General features: G+C 40.9%; 1 protein-coding gene across 1 annotated transcript in view; it reads right to left on the reverse strand.

The window, feature by feature from the left end:
- LOC306832363 (plakophilin-4-like) overlaps positions 1-20,655 on the reverse strand; it is a 72,112-nt gene that overhangs the window by 17,611 nt on the left and 33,846 nt on the right. The window contains 7 exon segments of the mRNA XM_079356980.1: positions 1,068-1,278; positions 3,663-3,833; positions 9,546-9,572; positions 11,653-12,235; positions 12,953-13,146; positions 13,595-13,720; positions 17,129-17,163. Of these exon segments, the coding sequence (XP_079213106.1) occupies positions 1,068-1,278; positions 3,663-3,833; positions 9,546-9,572; positions 11,653-12,235; positions 12,953-13,146; positions 13,595-13,720; positions 17,129-17,163 (1,347 nt within the window).

A 20,655-nucleotide genomic window follows, 5' to 3' on the forward strand; every position in this document is an offset into this window, starting at 1 on the left:
GAGTGAGCCAGGATCATGCAGGGGAAACAGTGCTGTGTGTGTGTGCATATCTGAGTGTATGTACATATGATGATGATTTCTCTACATGTCATGCTTCCGCAACGCCTTAAGGCACTGTGAATTCACAGACTGGGAAACCAATGTTATGCTATTGCAGAATCTATATGACGTAATGAAGCAGAAGCTTTGTTATGGCATGTGGACTCACAATCAGAAAAGGGCTGTTGCTTTTGTTGCCTCATTTTGACTTGTTTTAAGGACATTACATCAAAGTTGCATCAAAGTCTGCCTGTAGTGTGTTTTTCCACTTTAATTTTGAGTGTTACTCCAAATCTAGTTAATAAATTTAATTTCCATTTATCATTTTTTGTGTGACTTTATTGTCAGTATTTAATAAGAATACTTCACTTGTTCAGATCTAGGATGTGTTATTTTAGTGTTCCCTTCTATTTTTTCAAGTAGTGTATATATATATATATATATATACACATACACACACACACACACACACACATACATACATGTACATATTTTAGAGCGATGAGCTAGATCTGAGAAATACACTGGTAGATTTTTAAAAGAAAGACATCCTCTCAAATACCCTCTATGCATTTTTTTTCCTTCTTTCAATGGAGCAGGGTCACAGTGGTCCCATAGGTGCAATCGCTGCCAGTAGGTACACTACAGCAACATACACAAAGTAAAACAAAGCTCCCAATGTGCAAGGTCAGGGGTTTATAAAAGAGTTCAAACTGCTCACTGTGTTTACACATGGCTGTATGACAAGAGCAGACGCAGCAGTCCCACTGTGTGTGTGTGTGTGTGTGTGTGTGTGTGTGTGTGACTCTTTTGTTAAAAGGCCAGGCATAGTAAAGCAAGCTTAAAGGCTAGAGCTGCATGCGACTAGCTGGGGGGCTCCATGTTTGAATTGTAAAAGGAAACCTGTGTTGACCCAGCAGAACAGGCATGCCTTGTAAGCATAAGTAGTCCCTTGCTTCACTGCTACACTACACTAACCATTTAGTGGTTTAGAAACGCAAGATTTCACTAATATGAACATTGCTTACCTGGGATCCTTCTGAATGCTGTCTATGGAGGGAGAGCGGGTAGCACTATCGTCCATGACAACTGGCTGGCGAGTGTAGTTTGGATCAGAGGGCCTGTACGTTGCTGTGCGGTAGGGATCAGTGTAGGTTGCTGTTGTGTTAAGAGCGTAGTTGTTTCTTTGGTAGATCATCGCACTGCGCTGGCTGGCTGACCGCTTGAGACTTCCCACACCTGTGTGCCCAGAAACAAAACTTCAGACTGAAAGTTTAAACAGAAAAAAAAAACAAAAACAAAAAAAACCTTAGGTGCGCTGACAAAGCCGTGTTAGTGGAGATTAGCAGCTTTCAGACCTTTTCTGCTCGACTCTAAGCTTTGCATAGCGGCTACCTACAACTAAGCAAGAAGGAAATAAAAACGGCCACTCTGTCAGACTCAGCAAATTTTAAAATCTGGAATCAATTAATAACGAGGATAAAACGCAGCTCCCATGGTTCCTTTAAGCAGACGTCTTCTTCTTCAAGGGGCTCTTTGCTTGCTGCTTTGTTTTTACAAGATTGTGTTTAACCAGGGGCATCCTGCTGGGTTTTTTTTAAGAGGACAACGTGCTCTATGATCCACAAATGCTTTCTTTAACGCCTCCTTGCTCATTTGGTGCCACTGCATTTTGATTCTAACTTTGCCAAATACAGCAGAAAGGAAATGCCAAAAAAAAAAAAAAAAAAAGCAGCTCCAAAAACAGTAGGATACACACTTGCAAAGATGACACATCACAAACGCGCGGAAAAGTAATCCATCCTGGCAAGGTCAAAAATTCAGCCTGACAGCATATCGCTTCAGTCATCTTTCGCTCTTTCCCTCCAAGTGATATAATGACCCAGTTCTTTAACACAATGGGTCACAAACACAGAACTGCATAAACAAGCTCCTTCTCACCAGAGCCACGTGATGTGTGGCAGTGTGACTACTGCGCTGGTCAGATCTCTATCAGACTTCCAATAGGACTGAGCATGTGCGTGCCCAAAAAAAAAAAAAAAACTCCCTCCTCCCAGAGAGCAATACGTCAACTTGTGGGGCTGCTCCAAAAACACAATTTCTCACACCAGTGCACTGCTATGTTTGGGCAGAATCAGCATCCTACAATATGGTTATCTACCAAAATGCAACATAACAGAGCCAAAGACACTGGAACGCAAAACATAAACAACATGATGTCGCTGTGCAATTTTATGAGAAATAGTTGGATTGCATTCCTCGTATTTTCATCCAAGGAGCTTGCTAGAATACCATAACAGTCCAGCTCCTATCGCACAAAAAAGTACATTGCACACCAGAGAAAAAAAGCCACAAAATAATTAATGAAATGCCTCTGTAGAGAAACACTTTTCAATCATATTAGATATTCTAATGAGGTAGCTTTTATAAAAACTCAATATTGAACATCTCCATCATAGCGTCATTAAATATAGCAGGAATATGTAAAAGACGGGGGCTTCTTCACAGCATCAGTGGCATTTATTAGTGAATTTATCAGTCTAAGCAGATCTCCAGAGTGCCAAGGAGAGGGCTTAATGGAGAGTGTGTGTCCGTGCAAACTAAGCATGTGTATCGGAGACATGAGGGGATAATGAGATGAGAATGCCAACATCATCAGGAGAGCTTGCAAGGGAGCAGGCTGTGGATGTGGGTAACCAAGCTGTCCCCTGCATCCCTCTTCTTATTCTGTGTGTGTCACACAGGTAATGGACTCCTTTGTGGTAGGATGACATATCAGTACCTGCCTATTAACTCATGTGTCACCCTTTTCTCCCCGACAGTGGAGGGAATGGAAAGAGAAGGGGGGCAGAGAGAGAAATAAAGAAAGGATGCAAGAGAGAAAGCCATAACAACGTCGTGCTAAAGGGCAGAGAAATGGTGTTTCCAAGAGTCAGGTCGAGATTAAGCGGAAAGCCTTTTGAGAGATTCGAGGACAAATGGAACAAAGTGTTCTGTACAGATTGACATAAAAAAAATGTTAAGGAAAAAAAAAAAAAAAAAGAGATTATTATCTTATTATGACCTGCATGACTTTGCTGCAGAAAGTCGCAGAGGAGGCACGCGGAGAAGGAGACTAACAAAAACAAAATTTAATTTCTGTTGGGGGGTTTGGGGGAAAACATGGAGTTTGGCATGTTTTGTTTTTGTCGAGCACAAGTTTCAGAACTTTGCGAACCTCAGATTTCTTGCAGAATGTCCTTCAGGGCGGGAGGGAATAATTACTTCATAAGTACAACTAATGTTCAGTGTAATAAGCCGACTCAAATGGTCGTTCAGTGTTGTTATACTGTACTTCATATCTGCTAGCGAGGTGCAATAGGATCAAAGGGCATCCTAATAACAGCTCAATGAAGATATAAAGATAAATTCATTCATTTTGATGTTTTTGCATTGTAGGCATAAAAGACGTAAACTTGTGAACTCATAGTTTTTTTTTCACATCTAATCCTTTTCTTTTTCCTGCATGTTTGTTACAATGGCGTCCTGTTCTTTGTGGAGGGCGGTCATCTTTCATGTCTTTTTTTTTTTTTTTTTTTTAACTTGCTTGCAAGATGTCATCAGGTAAATGATGTGGAACCGACCTGAGGAGCTCCTGTAGAGGGTGCCCTGCTGGTTGTGGCTCGGGCTGCGGTACAGTGGACCCTGAAATGTCCGATCCTCGTAGATTGGGGCAATGTGGCGGTCCGGGGACATGGCTGACCTTAAGTCCTGGCCCAGCTGGCTGTGCTGACTGGCATATGAGCTCCGCACTCCTGAAGATGTAAGAGAGCAGTTAGCTTATAAACGTTAAGCAGCAGAACGGTTGAGTGATTACAGGACAGCCTCACGACAGCATTGTGAAAGATTTGAGGCCTGTACGAGTAAAAATCAGTCAATCAACTCTCCTTGGTCCTCTTAAAGTGCCAGCACCAAACACTGAATGAATTTGAGCTCAGCTGCTCTTAAATCTTCAGAATAACAATAATTGTTAAATGTCTAAAACAGAGCATAATGAAAAAGCGACAATGAGGGATGGGATGTATTTTTGCTTTATAATACAACATTTATACCAGCAGTCTTCTCTACAGTTTATGGATGCATACATATTAAATCTAAGGTTGTAAATTACAGTGTATGTTTTATCAGATTTTTCTCATTTTATTGATAAAAAAAAAACCTTTAAGACAGACAAAGGTTATGGAGAGCAAATTTGTGACCCAGTGTGTGTGTGTGTGTGTGTGTGTGTGTGTGTGTGTGTGTGTGTGTGTGTGTGTGTGTGTGTGTGTGTGTGTGTGTGTGTGTGTGTGTGTGTGTAGTGAAGTTGTCATGCACGCACTGAGCCCACAAACTGAGCCACCTTAAAAAATATTTCAAAGACATTCACTCTAATAGGAAAAACCAAAAGGTGTAAGGGGATGGAATAACAAAACAAGACTTCATTGAATTCATCTACTCAGCGATATTAAAAACGTTTAGAAAACAATTATATTCTGAATGAAGATAAATAGGCACTGAACAAAAGGAAAACAAATGTTAGAAAGTAAATAGATAGCTAGGATAGCTGACTGTGCTACCTTCAGTTAATTTGAATTACTAAAACAACTGAAGTCAAGCAAAAAAAAAAAAGCTTCTCAGTTACAACTTATGAAAACAGTCCTGTTCTCAAAATGATAATTGATAAGACTTCTCTAAAGTAAATCAAACTGCCACTGTTTACTTTTTCTTTCAATTGTTATTCTTTTGCTTGTAGAAGAATGAAAGTATATAATGCACCAAATGCTTTAAACTTGCCACAAACAAGGGTTCACCTGAGCAGACGGGTCCAATAAGACTGTGAGCCAATCAGAGTGTTGGAAGTGTGATAAAAGACTGAACTTACAAGGGCTGAGAAACAGAGGTGAGTACTCCAATTAAAACTACTCTCCATGAAGTCCCTTTCAAAGCCTGCAGTGTAGACAGCATGAAGCTAACTACTGTCTGACTCAGAACAGTCCAAAGTAAAACAAATGCTGCAGAATGAGAAATTCATATCAACAGCTCATCTTTACACCTTAGCTGCCTTTTCAAACGTACCGCAAAATGTTGAGCAAAAAACATTATAAAAGCAAATAACGCCACAATTTATCCCTGCTAGGGCTTTAAGGCAGGACATGTTTGATTCTGGTATCCTGTTGTCTATAAAATTCAAATTCAACGCACTACATTCTCAATTAGCGAGAATAAAATAACAAACCGCTTAATTTAGCAAATGTTAATAAAAACCAACTTGAAACTCAACAATGGTAAAACTGTATGCTATACTAAGACATTCAGCACTTTATTTTTCCGTCAGCAAGCCCCCCCCCCTTTTTGCAATACTTTGTCTTCTTTAGCCAGCAGAACACGGTTATGAGCTGTTCTTGCTGGCGGTCTTCAAAAGAGACAACAAATATGCCTGCAGTCTGCATCACTTAGCATCCACAGTTCCCTGACGTTGACCGTCTTCGATTTCTACAAATTAAAGTGAATCACCAGCAAAGCCTGAATGTATATGTGTCCTCAAAGTCAGTTTTCAGCTTGTTCTTTAATTACATAATGACTCAACCCACAGTATGTTTACCTTCTGAAAATACACCATGCCATACAGCAACGACTTCAGTAAGAAATTCTTTAAACGTGTGTTTCTGCAAATGATCTTAAAACTTGAATGCAGTAATATCAAAATTCACTATAATCACAATCTGTTTTTCACTACTTTGTTTTCATTTCTACTTTTGGAAACATAAATAGCTAAATTCTCGTCCAGCAGCATGTCAGAGGCGTGGGTTTTGTCTGTGGAAGGATCCTTGTACTTGTTGCTGTAGACCTGGGAATCTCCTGCTCACATTGCCCTTCCAGTGAAGCTCATTACAATCCGGTTGAAAGAGTCGACATCATCCCCAGATGAACAGCAGTGTTATCTTTACAGCTTTAAATGTAACCTATGTTTTTGTGTTTGTGTGAAACCTCACATGAGTGAAGCTCACTAAACTGTGAAGCCCAGGGGACCAGTGTACAGTTGGCAAATAACCGCTCACTGCACATTATACCAGTCTCCAAACGTCACTTGGGTTTTCTCCAGCAGCATCAGCTCAGGCAGAACCGGCTAAATGAGGGGATCTTGTCACACTTTATTCCGGAGGAAATTAATAAATAATAATGTATATGTAAGATCCTTTGGGGGAAAAGTCTGCTCCCAAAGCGAGGGAAGATTTCAGAGAGAGAGAGATGGTGGGGCCAGACTAAGGCTGACCTCGAGCTGGATAACAAGTGCATAGGAGAATGATATACATAATAAGGGTTCATCTTTTAAAGCTAAAGCCAAGATAGTGCTCTTGTTGAGACAAGCTGGCAGAAATAACCAGGTCACTAGGGATGTAAAGGTTAATCGGGAGTCATCTATTCAAAGGTTTCAAAGTTCACATCGGTACTCGGACAAATGAATCGCAATAATATCGTGAGCGTCAGCAGCTTTAGAGCAGAGGCGGTCGGTTGTAACGAGCAGGCATTGTCATGGCAGCTGCTGAGGCCAAACTACACTACGAGCGGGTTTGTATCCCCACTGGCCCAAACGAGTACAACTGCCAAAGAGATTAAGAGGTGCATTGGTGTGTTCATGAAATTTTTTTTTTTTAAAGGCATCATTTTCCATTCGTCTCATAATTTGTCTTCAGTCTCATTTTGTGAAATAAATCGTGAGAGAATTGTGCCGTGAACCCAGAATCTTAAATCCTATCGTATCATGACTTCAGTGAATCGTTACAGGCCACTTTAAAATATGAACACATTTTGTTGTAAAGATTCAATTCGACTTTTAAGATCTCTATAGTAAGAGATATATTTTGCCACAGTGGAAATCTCTACGCTTTTTATTTTCTTTGCTGAACATCAGTCTCATCTCATCACCTCAGATCTATACCATTTCAACCAGCCATTCAAAAGAAGCAAATTCCCAGCACTGTCTAAGGAAAGCAATGGGCCACTTAATGCTTATAAAGCAGCTTAGAGGGTTTTTGCTCTCCTAGCTTTGAGTGTGCACTCTTGTTTATTTTTGCTAAATTAACTTTGTTCCAAAATATATTGCAAGTGAGCAGACTTCTCCGTGGACTTTTTAAGTACACTACCAGCCTCGAGGCAACACAATTTAACGACAACTACATACAAAAAAACAAAAAAAACCAACAATGTTTCAGGGACTAAAACTGAGTAAAGCTAAATTATGCTGCTTCTGGATGCTCTAACTGCACACTCAAAAGCCTAGAAAGCCTTTCACTTTGTGGCATTGCACACAATAGCCACTAGCAGCAGCAGCTTGGCAGGACACCAGCTTTGCTTCTCTTGTTCAAAGGTTTAAAGGAAGGTTGAAAAAACGAGGAGAAAGGAGGTTTTTGAGAAGACGCATGAAAAGGTGGGAGTAATGAAGAAGAAGAAGAAAGCATGGGAGGGTAAGGGGGGGGGGAGAAAAGATGAAAATGAAAAGAGGGTTAATGAGGCCGTCGAGGACCACCAGAGGCTTCTCATCCCGTGTAAAGCTGGTCTACACGAGCAGAGCTTTTGGCACAGCTGTGACCAAGTGAGAGGGACAGAAACTCCCAGGCACGGGAGCCTTCATGCGTATCTCTCGCTCTCAGCAGCCTGACTCCTGAACGTAGCGCCATTCAAACAACCTGAGGAGAGGACTAATCTGTCTGTCTTCTCTACTCTCCTCCTCCGATGGAAGAGCTGCAGTCACTTCTAAAAGCATCTGCAAATTGTCAGGGAGAAATAACATAGTGCAGTCTACTGAGGATGAATGGCCCACATTCTTGGTGGGTTATAGTCATTTAATTCTCCCCCTCAGCCCTCTCTCTGTGACTTTAACAGATTACACTTGGCAAAGGCTAGATGAAGGGCGGTGGCAGCTTGGCGCACGCCTGCTCTGGAGAAACAAACACTTAAATGGATGCAGCTGACTGCATTCCTCAACAAAAAGCATTCTCCAAAGCCCTTCTCCAAACAGGAGAACGAGCAATAAACACCAGAAAAATCGCTACACATAAAAGTAAGAATAGCTGTAAAAATAGAACGTGTCGCTCTTAAAAGTACCAGTGTGGCCTGGCTGTCAGTTTGAGAACATGTAGACATGCCATCCTCTCCTGTTCTCTCTCTCTTTTTTTTTTTTTTCTCCCACTCAGCTCTGAAATAGACACTGAGTGTAATGACCACATTATTAAGGGCAATTTGTCTTCATTTTCTATTTTGCACTCACTGTGTGAAGGCATGACTTCCTGCCAATGACGGTGCAAAAAAAGGGGAGCAGGTGGGAGGTAGAAAAAAAGAAAAAGAGAAAAGGAGAAAAAAAGCACAAGATAGTAAAGGAAAAAATAAAAGTAAAGCCATAGAAGTTGATTATAAGGGAAAAAGGGAATCTTCAAATGTGTGACAGAGTCAGTAGTGAGGAAAGAAGAAAAAAAAATCACCTTTAATATATAATGACAGGAAATCCCAACAGCAACAATATCAAGGTTAGGCTGTCGGATGTCATCTGCCAAATGCTTTTTTATCAAGCCTGACCATGTGATCGTCCCACATTCTTCTCCTTTCACAAACACTGACAAACAGCTGTGTTTAAGGATGGACTGAAGAAAATGGGACAAAATGAGAGACAGTAAGGGAGACATGAATCAAGAAGAGGAGAGGATAGGAGGGAGGAACAATGTGGTAGAGGAGAAGGAGGACATGAAAAGGATGCTCTTTTACAAAAAAAAAAAAAAAAAAAAAAAAAAAGAGGAGAACTGGGCTGGTGTCTATCTTTGCTCGGAGGATGGAGACTGAGGACCCATTTGTGTCTTCTTAAGCCATCATTACTCAAAGAAGCGGGACATAACTGCAGACGAACAAGAACCTGCAAATGAGCCTGAAAATTAACGTCGGAGAGGAGGTCAATGCATCCACATAAAATGAGGATTTCTGACAACAAGCTGTCACGCAACATCCTGGATTTAAAAATGGTTTGAGTTCTGAAGTCTGGTAAAGAGCATATGACTGTATCTAAGGCATGAGTGGTCGTGAGAAAACGTATTGCTGGCAATAGCACACAAAGTTTAAGACACATCCTAACATACAGCAGCCGTCCCTTTTTGTGCTTTTAGTAGTACCTTTTTTTTTTTTTTAACCCTTTGCTGTTCTTGTAAAATTTGCCTAAAACTAAAAAGAATGGCATACCAAACAGCTGAAACCACCTGGGTCATCACAACCAATTCAACAAAGTACCCAGAACGTATTGTTGCATCCTTTATCCCCACCGTGAAGAAAGTGGTACTAACAACAAAGTAGCTTGATATACAGTATATGGCACTGAAAGTGGTTTGAGATCAATATTTGACGGAGACCAAACAAAACACCAATGTGCACATGCAGTATCAACATGCAGACACAACACACGGAGGATGATTTGAAAGGATGTCAAACAGAAAAAATGTGTTCACCTTGAACCTCATCATCTACCAAGGCGTCTGAGGATATCCCCAGGCAGCAGGAAGTCAAGCAGAAAACAGTCCATTAACCTTGTAACAATAATACAGGGATCTGCTGAATAGGGCAAACAAAAATGTTCTTGGATTCTATGGTTAAACCTGCTATGGGCAGTTTTAAATTACTTTTCTCATTTCCTCGCTCAGCTGAAAAACCTTTACCTATAACAGAAGTAAGAAAAGTGTTATGTGCTATGTTATGTGTCTTTTTCATTGTTTGTCAAAGTCACTTTTGTATCTTCAGGACAAAGCACAAGCTGGCCTCTTGCTTTCTCTCTAAATTGGTCGGTCCAAGTTATGGACACTACCTGTTTGACTAGGAAACATTAGCTCCAGCTTCTTTGTGCCAAATCAAAAGAAGACAAGACAAGCAGGTTCAGGCAGGTTCTCCAATTATTATCTTCATGATTGTTTCAGCTGTTCTTGATCACACGCCTCCATAAACACTCAGAGGATTGAGCAGCTTTATACGCTCCTCAGACTTATTCTCAATAAAGTACTTGTAAAAAAAAGGAAAAAAAAAAGGTTTGGAAGGCACACAGTGTTGATGACATTTCGTCTTCCTTCCTATTTATTACACTACTAATGTCAAACAAAAAAAGATTGTTTATTGGATTCATTGAATTTTTAAATGCAAGTTTGAAATTCCATAATTTCGCATAAAAAAAAAAAGTCAGGCTCTTATTTGAAAACATTTGACCTGCCTTATCCTGAGAGTACTAGCTGTTTGCATTCAGAAAATGAAATATTTTAGTGCAGGGTGAGTATTACGTTTGACTCATCAGCTGAGCAATCTGAGACTTTTTAAAGTGAACTGAAAAACTCAAAGATACAGCAGTGTCTTTTTATCCATAACTGGAGACTCTAAAGAAGCTTATCCACGTTGCGCCTTAATCTACATATATATATATGTAGATTAAGCCGCAACGTGTATACACACACACATATATTAAAAAGTTATAGATGTTGTTTCAAATACTTGTCACTTACTGACCCTGCACATTAGCTTGTATTGCAGCCACAGAACTAATGCTTGAATATTTTTAATAAACTTAATACAATGAAAGCAACTAAACAGCAGCAGCAAAATGTGTTTTTGATTTCCTTGTTTAACTTCTCACCATGACGCTTCAGTTTGATACAATCAAACTGAAGCGCAATTTTCAGAATTGACTGGAAATATAAAATGTAACATTTGTACACTTTTGACATAGTTAACATTTATTCCATTTCCAATGACATATGGGCTACGGTAAATACTTGATTTGGTTTCTTCTTCTGTTGCTGACAGGAAAACCTGCTATTATTAGCAATCTATGATTCTCTTGCAGCTGATATTTGTCATCTTGCAGAAATGATGTGTTGGCTGCTCTCCCAGACAACTACTTCCTGCACAGCTAGTTTTCATTCAAGCATTGAGCCAGCAACATGTCTACAAATATTTATCACTGAATAAATATTTACAACCTGTGTCAGTAAACTATCCCCTGAAGAAGTTCAGAAGAATATATGAAGCCCTAATTTGACAGCCTACAGCCTAAATTGATGTACTGAAGCTTAATAGCAAGAAACAAAATTACAGGTATGAATTACTATTGATTATTTTTATGTTAATGTTTCTTCATGTTTTCAGGGTTTTTAAATACATTCTCACTTCTCGTGGTTTCATTTCATTCATGGGATCATCAATCACTTCCATACTAAAATATACAATATACATATTTATGGAGGTGGCTCTATTTAGGATTGCGCACTGTGCTCTTTTTGGACAGCAGCAATGCCCTTACAATTAAACCCACCCTCAGTCACACAAACCTAATGTGACACAAAGTGATTCACGCAGTGCTTAATGATGACAAGGCACCTTTAGAAAAAGAAAAGACCATTATGTAAGTTTATGTTCTCTCAGAGAAAATTTAATGGGACTCTTTTTTTTTAAATATATAATACAGAAGGCTATATAAATGACATAAGTTGACGTGTACTTAACAGAGTTTGAGTATGTGTGTGTGTTTAAGAGCAGTGTTAGCTGATAAGATTTAAATGACGTGTGTTAGAGTACCTGTTAGGCTGTCAGGTCGTGTCATCCTCTCATAAATGTCATAACTCTGGGGTCCGTAGGGGTCGGTGTTTTGGAGCATGGAGCGGGGCAGAGTGGAGCTGTAATGCTGAGGCACCGCAGTCATACTGGCCCTGACCGGGGACGATGAGTGCGTGGGCTGCTTCGTCAGTGGCGGGTTGATGCTGTCCACCATTGTCAGAGGCGAGCCCATGCGACCTGATGACGAACCCGCCGATGCCTGATAGGGTGAGGTTGTGCGGCTTGCACTGCCTGATCGGGAGTTTGTGGAGCCCATGCGTCGCAGTGCAGCGGGGGAGTTTTTTTGCGTCGAGTAGGGTGAGCCACTGCCCCCGACGCCAGTGCTACTGGTGCGCTGGGCAGACGGCAAGGTTGTGGAGAAGATGCTGGAGAGGGGTTTGGGTTCCGTTATGATGGGGGAGCCGTATGCGCTGCCAACCGGGGTACGCAGGGAGCCTCGGGAGGGGGATATACTGCTGGCATAGGCTGGCGAGTGAGAGCGACAAGGCACTGAGCTTACCCTCCGCATAGCACGGCCCGGCACTGCTGCTGTCACTGCTGGAACCTGCAAGAGGAGAGCACAGCAACTAGATTAGATGACTTCATTGTCCACCGTGGTGGAAATTTGTCTTTGGCTTCTCCAAAATATAAAAAACACACAGGACAAATTAAGACATTCCACAAAGTACAACAATACACAATAAATAAATAGTAGTTGTGCAAACAGGCGATTAAAAAAATAAAAAATAAAAAATATGGCTCCATTCAGTAACGCTCAGTCCTTAGAGAGATATACCATCTTTAATCATGTTTCATTCTCTGCCATGTATTGACTTTTGCACTGACATGTTAAATAACACAGAATTACATAAGCATACTCATTACAGGGCATGACTTTACTGTAGGCCATATTTATTCCTCCCCCCACCCACTCTGCTGTGTGCCACAGTGCCATTTGGTTTCTCAGTGGTTGTGTGTACATCGCTGTGTGAAGCATGATTATGTTGCAGTGTTCCCTATGTACCTCCTGTGCCTTTAATCTTTACATTCACAGAAGAAATCTTCCTGCACTTTTGTGTGTGTTTCTCTATTGTTCTTGTGAATTAAAAGCTGACGGTCAAAGATTTAATTACATTTCCTGAGCTTGTGAACGTTGAGAACAATTCATTCTTAATTAAAAAACGGTTTGTATGCGCGCATGAGTCATCAAAGCCCCTTTTTTATGGATGCATTTTTGAGCTCGACAACAGAAATATGTTGTTTGTGCAGTTGCTGGCAGTACCTGCGTTGAAGTCTGGCCCTCAGCCCTGGCGTTCCTGCCCAGGGTGCCAGTGCCGGCGCTCGGGAAGGAGTGCTGCATTCTCAGCTCAGCCTTCCCCAGGTTCTGGCTGCTGACATAGCCGCTGCTGGCATCCTGGTAGCCGCTGTCCGAGTAGGAGTTCATCTGAGTCGAGCTGCGGGAATTCCCTGCGGACCCTGAAAGAAAGTGACAGAGGAAGGCAGGCAAAAATAAAAAGCAGAAAGATTGGGGGGGGGGGGGGGGGGGGAGAAAGGGAGAGAGACAAGTCATGAAGGGTTTCATAATAGACATGACCTTAACCTTGACAGCATTAATAATGACAGCAGGGAACTATTCTGTCACTCCATGATTCAGTGTACTACTGTACATCATTCGGCCTTTTATAAGCTGTGCTGAGAGGTCAGTTGTTATCAGTGACACTCAAACTGACAGGTATCAGTATGGACGAGACAAAAGTACAACAGGCTTTCTTTATCATTAAAAGAGAAGGGAAGAAAAGATTTGTAGTTGAAGATTTGCCCTATGAATTAAGTTGAAAAGCACTGCGATCACAAAACAAAGCTTTGAGTTGAAGAAAAAAAGCAGACAGCAGAAGATGGACAGAAGGCGATAACAGACCCTCACTTTCATGGAGGGAGGACTGCTCCGGGGAGTACAGAGACACCTGCTCTGACTCGGTCCTGATGCGGTAGCTGGGCGACTGGGAACTGTCAGTCATCCGAGACTTGGTGTCCCCCAAGGCTGAGGCATCTGGGAAGACAGCAGAAAGGGGAATCAGACACAGAGATAGAGCATTAAGTCTGGCGTGTTTATAAAGTTGTGGCTTTGGAAAGAAGAACTATCTTTGCAGGAGTAAACAACATATGAGATTGAGAGAGAACATTACCAGACGATGATTTCTGCAACACTAGTTTCCTGCTTGTGCAAAGTTGGAATCATTCAATTATACTGCCATACTCATTTTTAGAGGCAAATTTGGCAGCACGTCACTTAAACGTCTATACAGCCATGTTCCAAATGGTTCAGCTGCTCTACATTTCTCGACATCCAGCACTCCTCATGCATGACAACGACCAGCGTGTCGAACAGAAACTGGAATTAGTCCTCTAATGCCACAAAGAACAATGCGTCCACATAATCACAATCTAGTTAAGCGTGACCACTGTCAATGAGTTACTCCGCAATCACTAGAACAATGGGCAGCAAGTGGAGGGGAACAGGGAGGCCGACATCGGCTGCCAGGGTCTACTTAGCCGGTGTGATACTGAGAGCTGAAACTCATGAAGAAGCTGCCTTTTAGCCTAAGCAGACCTGATGAATAGATCTGTGGACATGCAGGCCTGTTGACTCATCAGTCTAGTGTGTCTGACAACTTAACATCTTGCACTCCCACCTCACAAGATCTGAGGGTGGCCCTCGTGAGTTGTGAAAGAAACGGCCCCCGTCTGTTTCGAGAGGCTGTTGCATCATAATAAAGCCATGAAAGATTCACACTACTTCCATGCTTTGAGATTCGCTTTAATTTCTCCAATTTTGTTTCATGCATTTTAAACTTAACCATGATGGTATGAAAACAGACATTTTAAATAGTGCAAAAATACATTTAGAAACACTAGTGGTGCCAGGCAATTAAAAAGATTCAATTTGAAATCCAATGTAGGAGCTAATAGTAATGTTTTAAAGTATGTACAGTAAAATAAAACCTTCTGTGAAAATCAACCTTTTTGTGTCCTTAAGACTTAATAATGACATAACTGAAAATGTCTTTTTTCTCTTTTCATTCTGGCAGCAACTCTGTGCCTGGCACTCAGCATGTCGTTTCAGACCACAGGGGTTTTATACTGGGCCTTGACCCGGTTTGATAAATGAGATGCCAGAAAGCCAGAACAGAGGAGGAGCAGGAAGAGAGGGAGACAGAAAGAAGGAGGGAGGACAGAGGCCCTTTTTTCCTCAACCCACTAAAGATTAAAAATGGCAGGCTTCAATTATCAACGAATGGCAGAGGATTTAGGCAACAAAAAAATACAGCCCCTGCGTGTAATAATTCAATGTTTTAAATATTACTGATGAGATTATGACTCAGTCATTTTCTTTGATTAAAAGTTAGTCTCTCCTAAGAGATTTTTCTCCAACAGGCTGGCTTGCCAATAAATTAAAGGTCACATATCATCCTCCTTTTTAACAAGCGTAAATAAGTCTCAGAGGTATCCAAAACCAGTCTGTGAAGGGTCTAGCTGAAAATCCTGTCCTATCCTGTATATCAGCACGCCTATTAATGCTTCTATTTAGGTCCTGCGCAGAGCAGGCTGTTTCTGTGCCCCCCCCCCCCCCCCCCCATTTTTGATTTAAATGGTTCAAGTCTGTCATGTCATTAACTATAAGGAATATGAATAATTAAGCATCTTTATAACTTTGTTAAGAAAGAAAATTACATATTCATGACAGTACTTAAATCGAGAGCTGTATCAGGCATACATGGAGCTGGAGAGAAATATGAAGAGAAGAGAATCCAGTGGAACTAACTGACCAGTGGAGGACTCTGCAGGTGTTTTGGTAAGCGACCTATCATCATAACTACCAAAACTCCTTTTCACTTCATAACATGGTCAATTCTAAAGGTAAAAGTTCATATTAAAATCTCAAAACTGTGCTATCACACATCTTGCAACATGCTGAATATGATATATGTTTTTAAATACATGACGTGGGGCTTTTGACAATGTTAAACTGACAGCATGCATTTCTGAAAAAGAATGAGCAGCAAGAAAAAGTGGACTAAAATAGAAAAAAAACTTTCATTCTGAGATGTTTGTCTTTTTCTTTCCATGTATATGAGGTGTGACTGCATTGACATTTCCTGAGGCTGAAAGGCTTGTTGCCACAGTAACACTTCAATCCCGAACTCAGACAGAGGAGACGTACAGTGACTATAAGCCTAGCAGACAATGGAGCCCTTTACGCTCTGTGCCACACAGTTAGTTTTTAATTCATTTAGATAGGAAAAACTACACTGCAACGTCTGACTATCATTTATCATTTACAGTACAACGAGAAATCAATAGGACGCAAAAACAACGATTGTGATTAGTCCCAGGCTGTGTTCCCACACTAATGAAATACATCCAGCAAGGAAATGGAGAGCCAGTAGCAAATAAGAAAAGTTTGTACTATTAATATTCCCACTGCATATGTACATCTATAACCCCCAACAGGCTTTTGTGTCGGGATCGACAGTAAATGACTAATGACCATTTCAGATATATGCTAAGTTTCACAATGCAATTAATAAGCCATAAAATACATTAGTAAATCCAATTCATTATCTGTTCTATTCTGTGCTGAAGAACCTTCAAGAATGTGGACTGAACAAACACAGACCAAAGCGATCTGACATAGATTCGTCAGCCTCCATTACTGATGTTGTTGTGTGTGAGTGGGCGGAAAAAGCTCTGATAACTATTAAAATCAAGAAAGTGCCGTGGGCTGTTCGTTACTGTACGCCTGGTTGAAAGGGCTCATGTTAGCACTGATTATAGAAATGTAAAATATATTTGTATTACACACACGAGTCCATTCTGGCAGAACGAAATAAGAATTTAAAATCACGTAGCTTATCAATAAAGCTTAACTGAACTTCCACTGTTCAATCGCTCTGATAGCCAACCAACGGCTTAGTCTGACCATTTACAGTAGCACTCATAAAGATTAAAGAAAGTGTGTGAGCACGAGTGTTTTATGTTGAACTGTGGTTATTGGCCTGGCCTATTAGAGCTCACTCACACTAACAGTCCATATCGTGCCTAAGCATGCTTCATCCAAAAGTCCAGTTTGTTTGATGAGTGTGACTGTGAGTGCTCCGAGTCACGCTCAAGCACGGTGCACTTCCTTGTTCCTGAAACACTTAGGAGATGTGTGCTTAGTCACAAAGTCAGTAAAGTAGCGCTGTCTACTGTGTACGTCTATGCCCAAGCACAGACTAAGGTGTTGGGGTATGTTCTATGTCTGAGTACGCCAACCAATCAGGGAGCATGAGAGGATACCATATACATATGAATGATATGAACGTATGACATGAATGTATGTGCACATGATCAAAAATGAAGAAAACCCCCTTTTTTTCAAATGACATTATACGTAGTAGTATTAGACTTGACATACCTGCAGTCCTCCAGGGCAGGGACTTCTCAGACGAGCTGTGTGCAGAAAAAACAAGAAATGGAGATGTGAATATATATATATTAAATGAACCAGACACAGCGCAGTGAAATGGAGCAAATAGTGAGAGTGAGGGAAATAATCTGGAATATACATGTTCTGTTTCCTTGGGCATTTCACAAAAGGGTCACAGCGATACACATTTATAATCATTGTGTTTGAGATGCAGCAGCTCGAGGCGGAGAGTACAGAGCAGATTAAACATTTACACCACAGATGCAGAGTCCATCATTTGTTTAACAAGACCAAAATGTGTCACTGGTGACAGCAAGTATTTTTTTGAGCACCAATCAATACGTATGGGACTGAGCTATTTTTCACCAATACAGATCATCCACACTGTTCTACATCACCGTATCTTAACATGCACACTATTGTGAATTCCATGATAGAGCTAAGCAGTCACAAGAGAAAGAAAAATAATCAGGCCACACTGATTATGTTTAAGCTGCAAGCGCCATCAAGACGCACTGTTGTCGTTACACCTTTGTGCTTTCATCATGTTTCCACAGCGGCGTAATATTGCTGTCCCAGTCTGTGATTGAACATTGCAGTTCGGCTTTGCGGAAGCACGGTGTGCAACAAAACAATGGTAGCTTCACAAACAGACACACTCTGACATGTACACTGTACAAGAACTGTTTTCCCCCAATGGGTCCACCAGCTTACAGTGGTCCTGTTTCATCCCTGTAACCTTCCCTGTGACAACTATACTGAAGGCAAGATGTTATTGGGATATATGCTTTGAACTGGCAATTCAACGAGGCTACAGTTTTGAAGAATGCCTCATCCACAACACTTTGGATGCCAAGCAATGTAAACAAGAAGGACCTGGATCGATGAAATATCATACTCAGTGGAAAGTTAAAACGACAATGACACTAAAGACAATAGCGCAAAAACCCCCCCCAAAAGATATTTCTGATTCTGCACGTTATCTTCATCTTTTAATTTCCCTAATGCCGGCTTGGTCTTATTTTAAAAATGGTGGCTACTTTGTGTATGGTAACTTATGTGCTGTTCTCATGCCATTGACGGTTTTTTTAGGTTCTTAATCCTTCTTTGGTAACGTGTGACACATTTTGAAAAAAATAACAGGGACGGGTGCTTCTGGCAGCAAGAAAGCTGCTCCATCAGTCAGCTTGAGTTATACTGGTGAACCCTGCGGTCCTGGAAGTTTCCCATCCCACCATATGGAGGAGCAGGCTGTGAGAGGAATGTTTATTCCTGCCATTTTTCTGTTGCTAGGAAAGAAAATGTCCGCTACGACATCTATAGAGGGGGTTCTGGAGGAAACAGTCCATCGAAAGTCAGCTTTGGTTTGGTTTTTGATTGATAGTTGAGCGTTGGTTTTCACATGGTAATATCAGCATATCGATACTAGACGCATGGATAGTTTGTAATGAAGTATCACACTTTGAATATATTCCACAAATTAACCATGTTTTTCTCATTTTGCTTACACCTTGATACAGAGCATTGGTATATAAATACCACCATGCAGGCTGGAGTGCATGAACGCATTGTATAAGAGCATAGTACTTATCAAAAGAGATCAGAGCCATTACAGCCACTGTTCAGACAAATGCCATGTGCCTAGAAATATCATGATCTATTTTACAACTGTTGCAGCTGGGAACAGTGATCAGAAAACATCTTAGGGGACCATTCGTGCACTTCTTCATACAAAATGTAGATTTTCATGTGTCATGGATAGGACACATTGTACCGTGGGTTCAAGCTATGACTTCTGAGAGTCTTAGTTTATTACACATCCTCGATGCAGAATCTCTGGGCGAAAGAAATGTTACAGTATCTTTTTTTTTCTTTCAATAACTTTTCCAATACTAAGACTTGAGTATGAGTTGATATTGCATCCCACTCAGATACCAACAGTATTCAAAAACAAGTTTAACTGACATTCTGATGGTCTAACTAACATTAAACATATTAAACAACTATATAAATACACAGGAATGTATCTATTAAGCTGCCCTTCTATGGCTGGTTGGTAGAGTCAGCAGTCTCTCAATCTGAGGGTTGGGGGTTCGATCCCCTGCAACATGTACTGTGTCCTTTGGCAAGACACTTAACTCAGTGTTGACCTCGCTGCTTCATCATAGGAGCATGAATGTGTATGAATGAGATAAGCTATACTGATGGATACTTTACCATCAGTGAAAGGTGTACTACCTGATTTAATGTCTTCAACAATACTTGTAGGACTAAAGTTTATAAGGAACGCTTTACCAAAGAATAATAAATCCAAGATTTAGATCTTTTCAGATGTGCATAAGAAGGGAAAGTCACTCAGTCCTGGTGTAGAGGTTAAGAAGAGGCGGTGTGAAAGTCAGGAAAAGAATTAGACAGTTTATGCTTTATGTATTTTCTCTTCCTAATTTCACCCTTCAGCTTCTTAGATGATTGAAAGCTTTTCTTCTGAAACTGAATGAGGTGCATATTCAGTCTAACACAGTACTTCTGGTTTGTCTCACCAAACATTTATTCATGACAAATCTCAATTAAAAAAACATATTTACCATTTGATGTCTGGTATTTGATGCTGATGACATGTAGATCATATTAAGAAAATCAACTTTATTCATTTCGTGCCATATTTATAGTCACCTAATATTTATAATCCATGGACGTATGTGCCTAAAAACGTATGTGCCTAAAAACGTATGCGTCTAAAAACGTACGTGTCTAAAAATCAAAAAATACTTTCTGACCAACAGGAATCCAAACACTTTCTCAAAGGAAGTTTTATTCACAGAAGCTCATTATATGACTGATGAAGGCCGAGCGGGAGACCACGCAGCAGTGTTTCCAACCATTTCTTTTAACTATCCAGAGTATCCACTATTATCTGGCTATTACTACCAAGCACCTGATGTTGCAAATGCTGCTATTTTTCCATCTAAGGTGACACTCAATGAGCTTCAAGAAGCACGGCTGTCAGAATTTTAATGAGCACAGAGGCAATTAAAAAGAGGAAGTTGGGAAAGTTTTGCTCCACTGAACCACAGCAGATGAAGTTGAAGAATGGCTACCATAACGATGATGCACCATGCCTGCTGCTAGCCGACCGGCTGGCTGGAAGAAGGCAGTTTAAAGTGACTGTAAAACTGCTGCTGCTGATAAACAATAGACCTAACCCTGACAGGACACTTTATATCCCATCTACCCCTCTGGCTGGGTGGAGGTTGCATGTTTTAGTAGTTTTGCCAGAGGTCAAGTTAAATGACCCACCCCCTCAGTGTTCTTGAAGAAATGAAGGCGGTGGTCAACTGTGGAGGTGTCGTGAAATGTAATGACTCCCATCAGAACCCTTCACTGCTCTTTCACCTCTGCTGTCGTCCAGCTGAGCTATTGAGCCGAGCAGTGTGAGCTCAATGGTTAAAGTTAATCTCCATTCACACACAAATTTCCAGTGACAGCCATTTTATTTCTGCTCCTCTGGCTTTACA

This window comes from Symphodus melops (assembly GCF_947650265.1).
Source record: "Symphodus melops genome assembly, chromosome: 12".
Taxonomy (NCBI): Eukaryota; Metazoa; Chordata; class Actinopteri; order Labriformes; family Labridae; genus Symphodus; species Symphodus melops.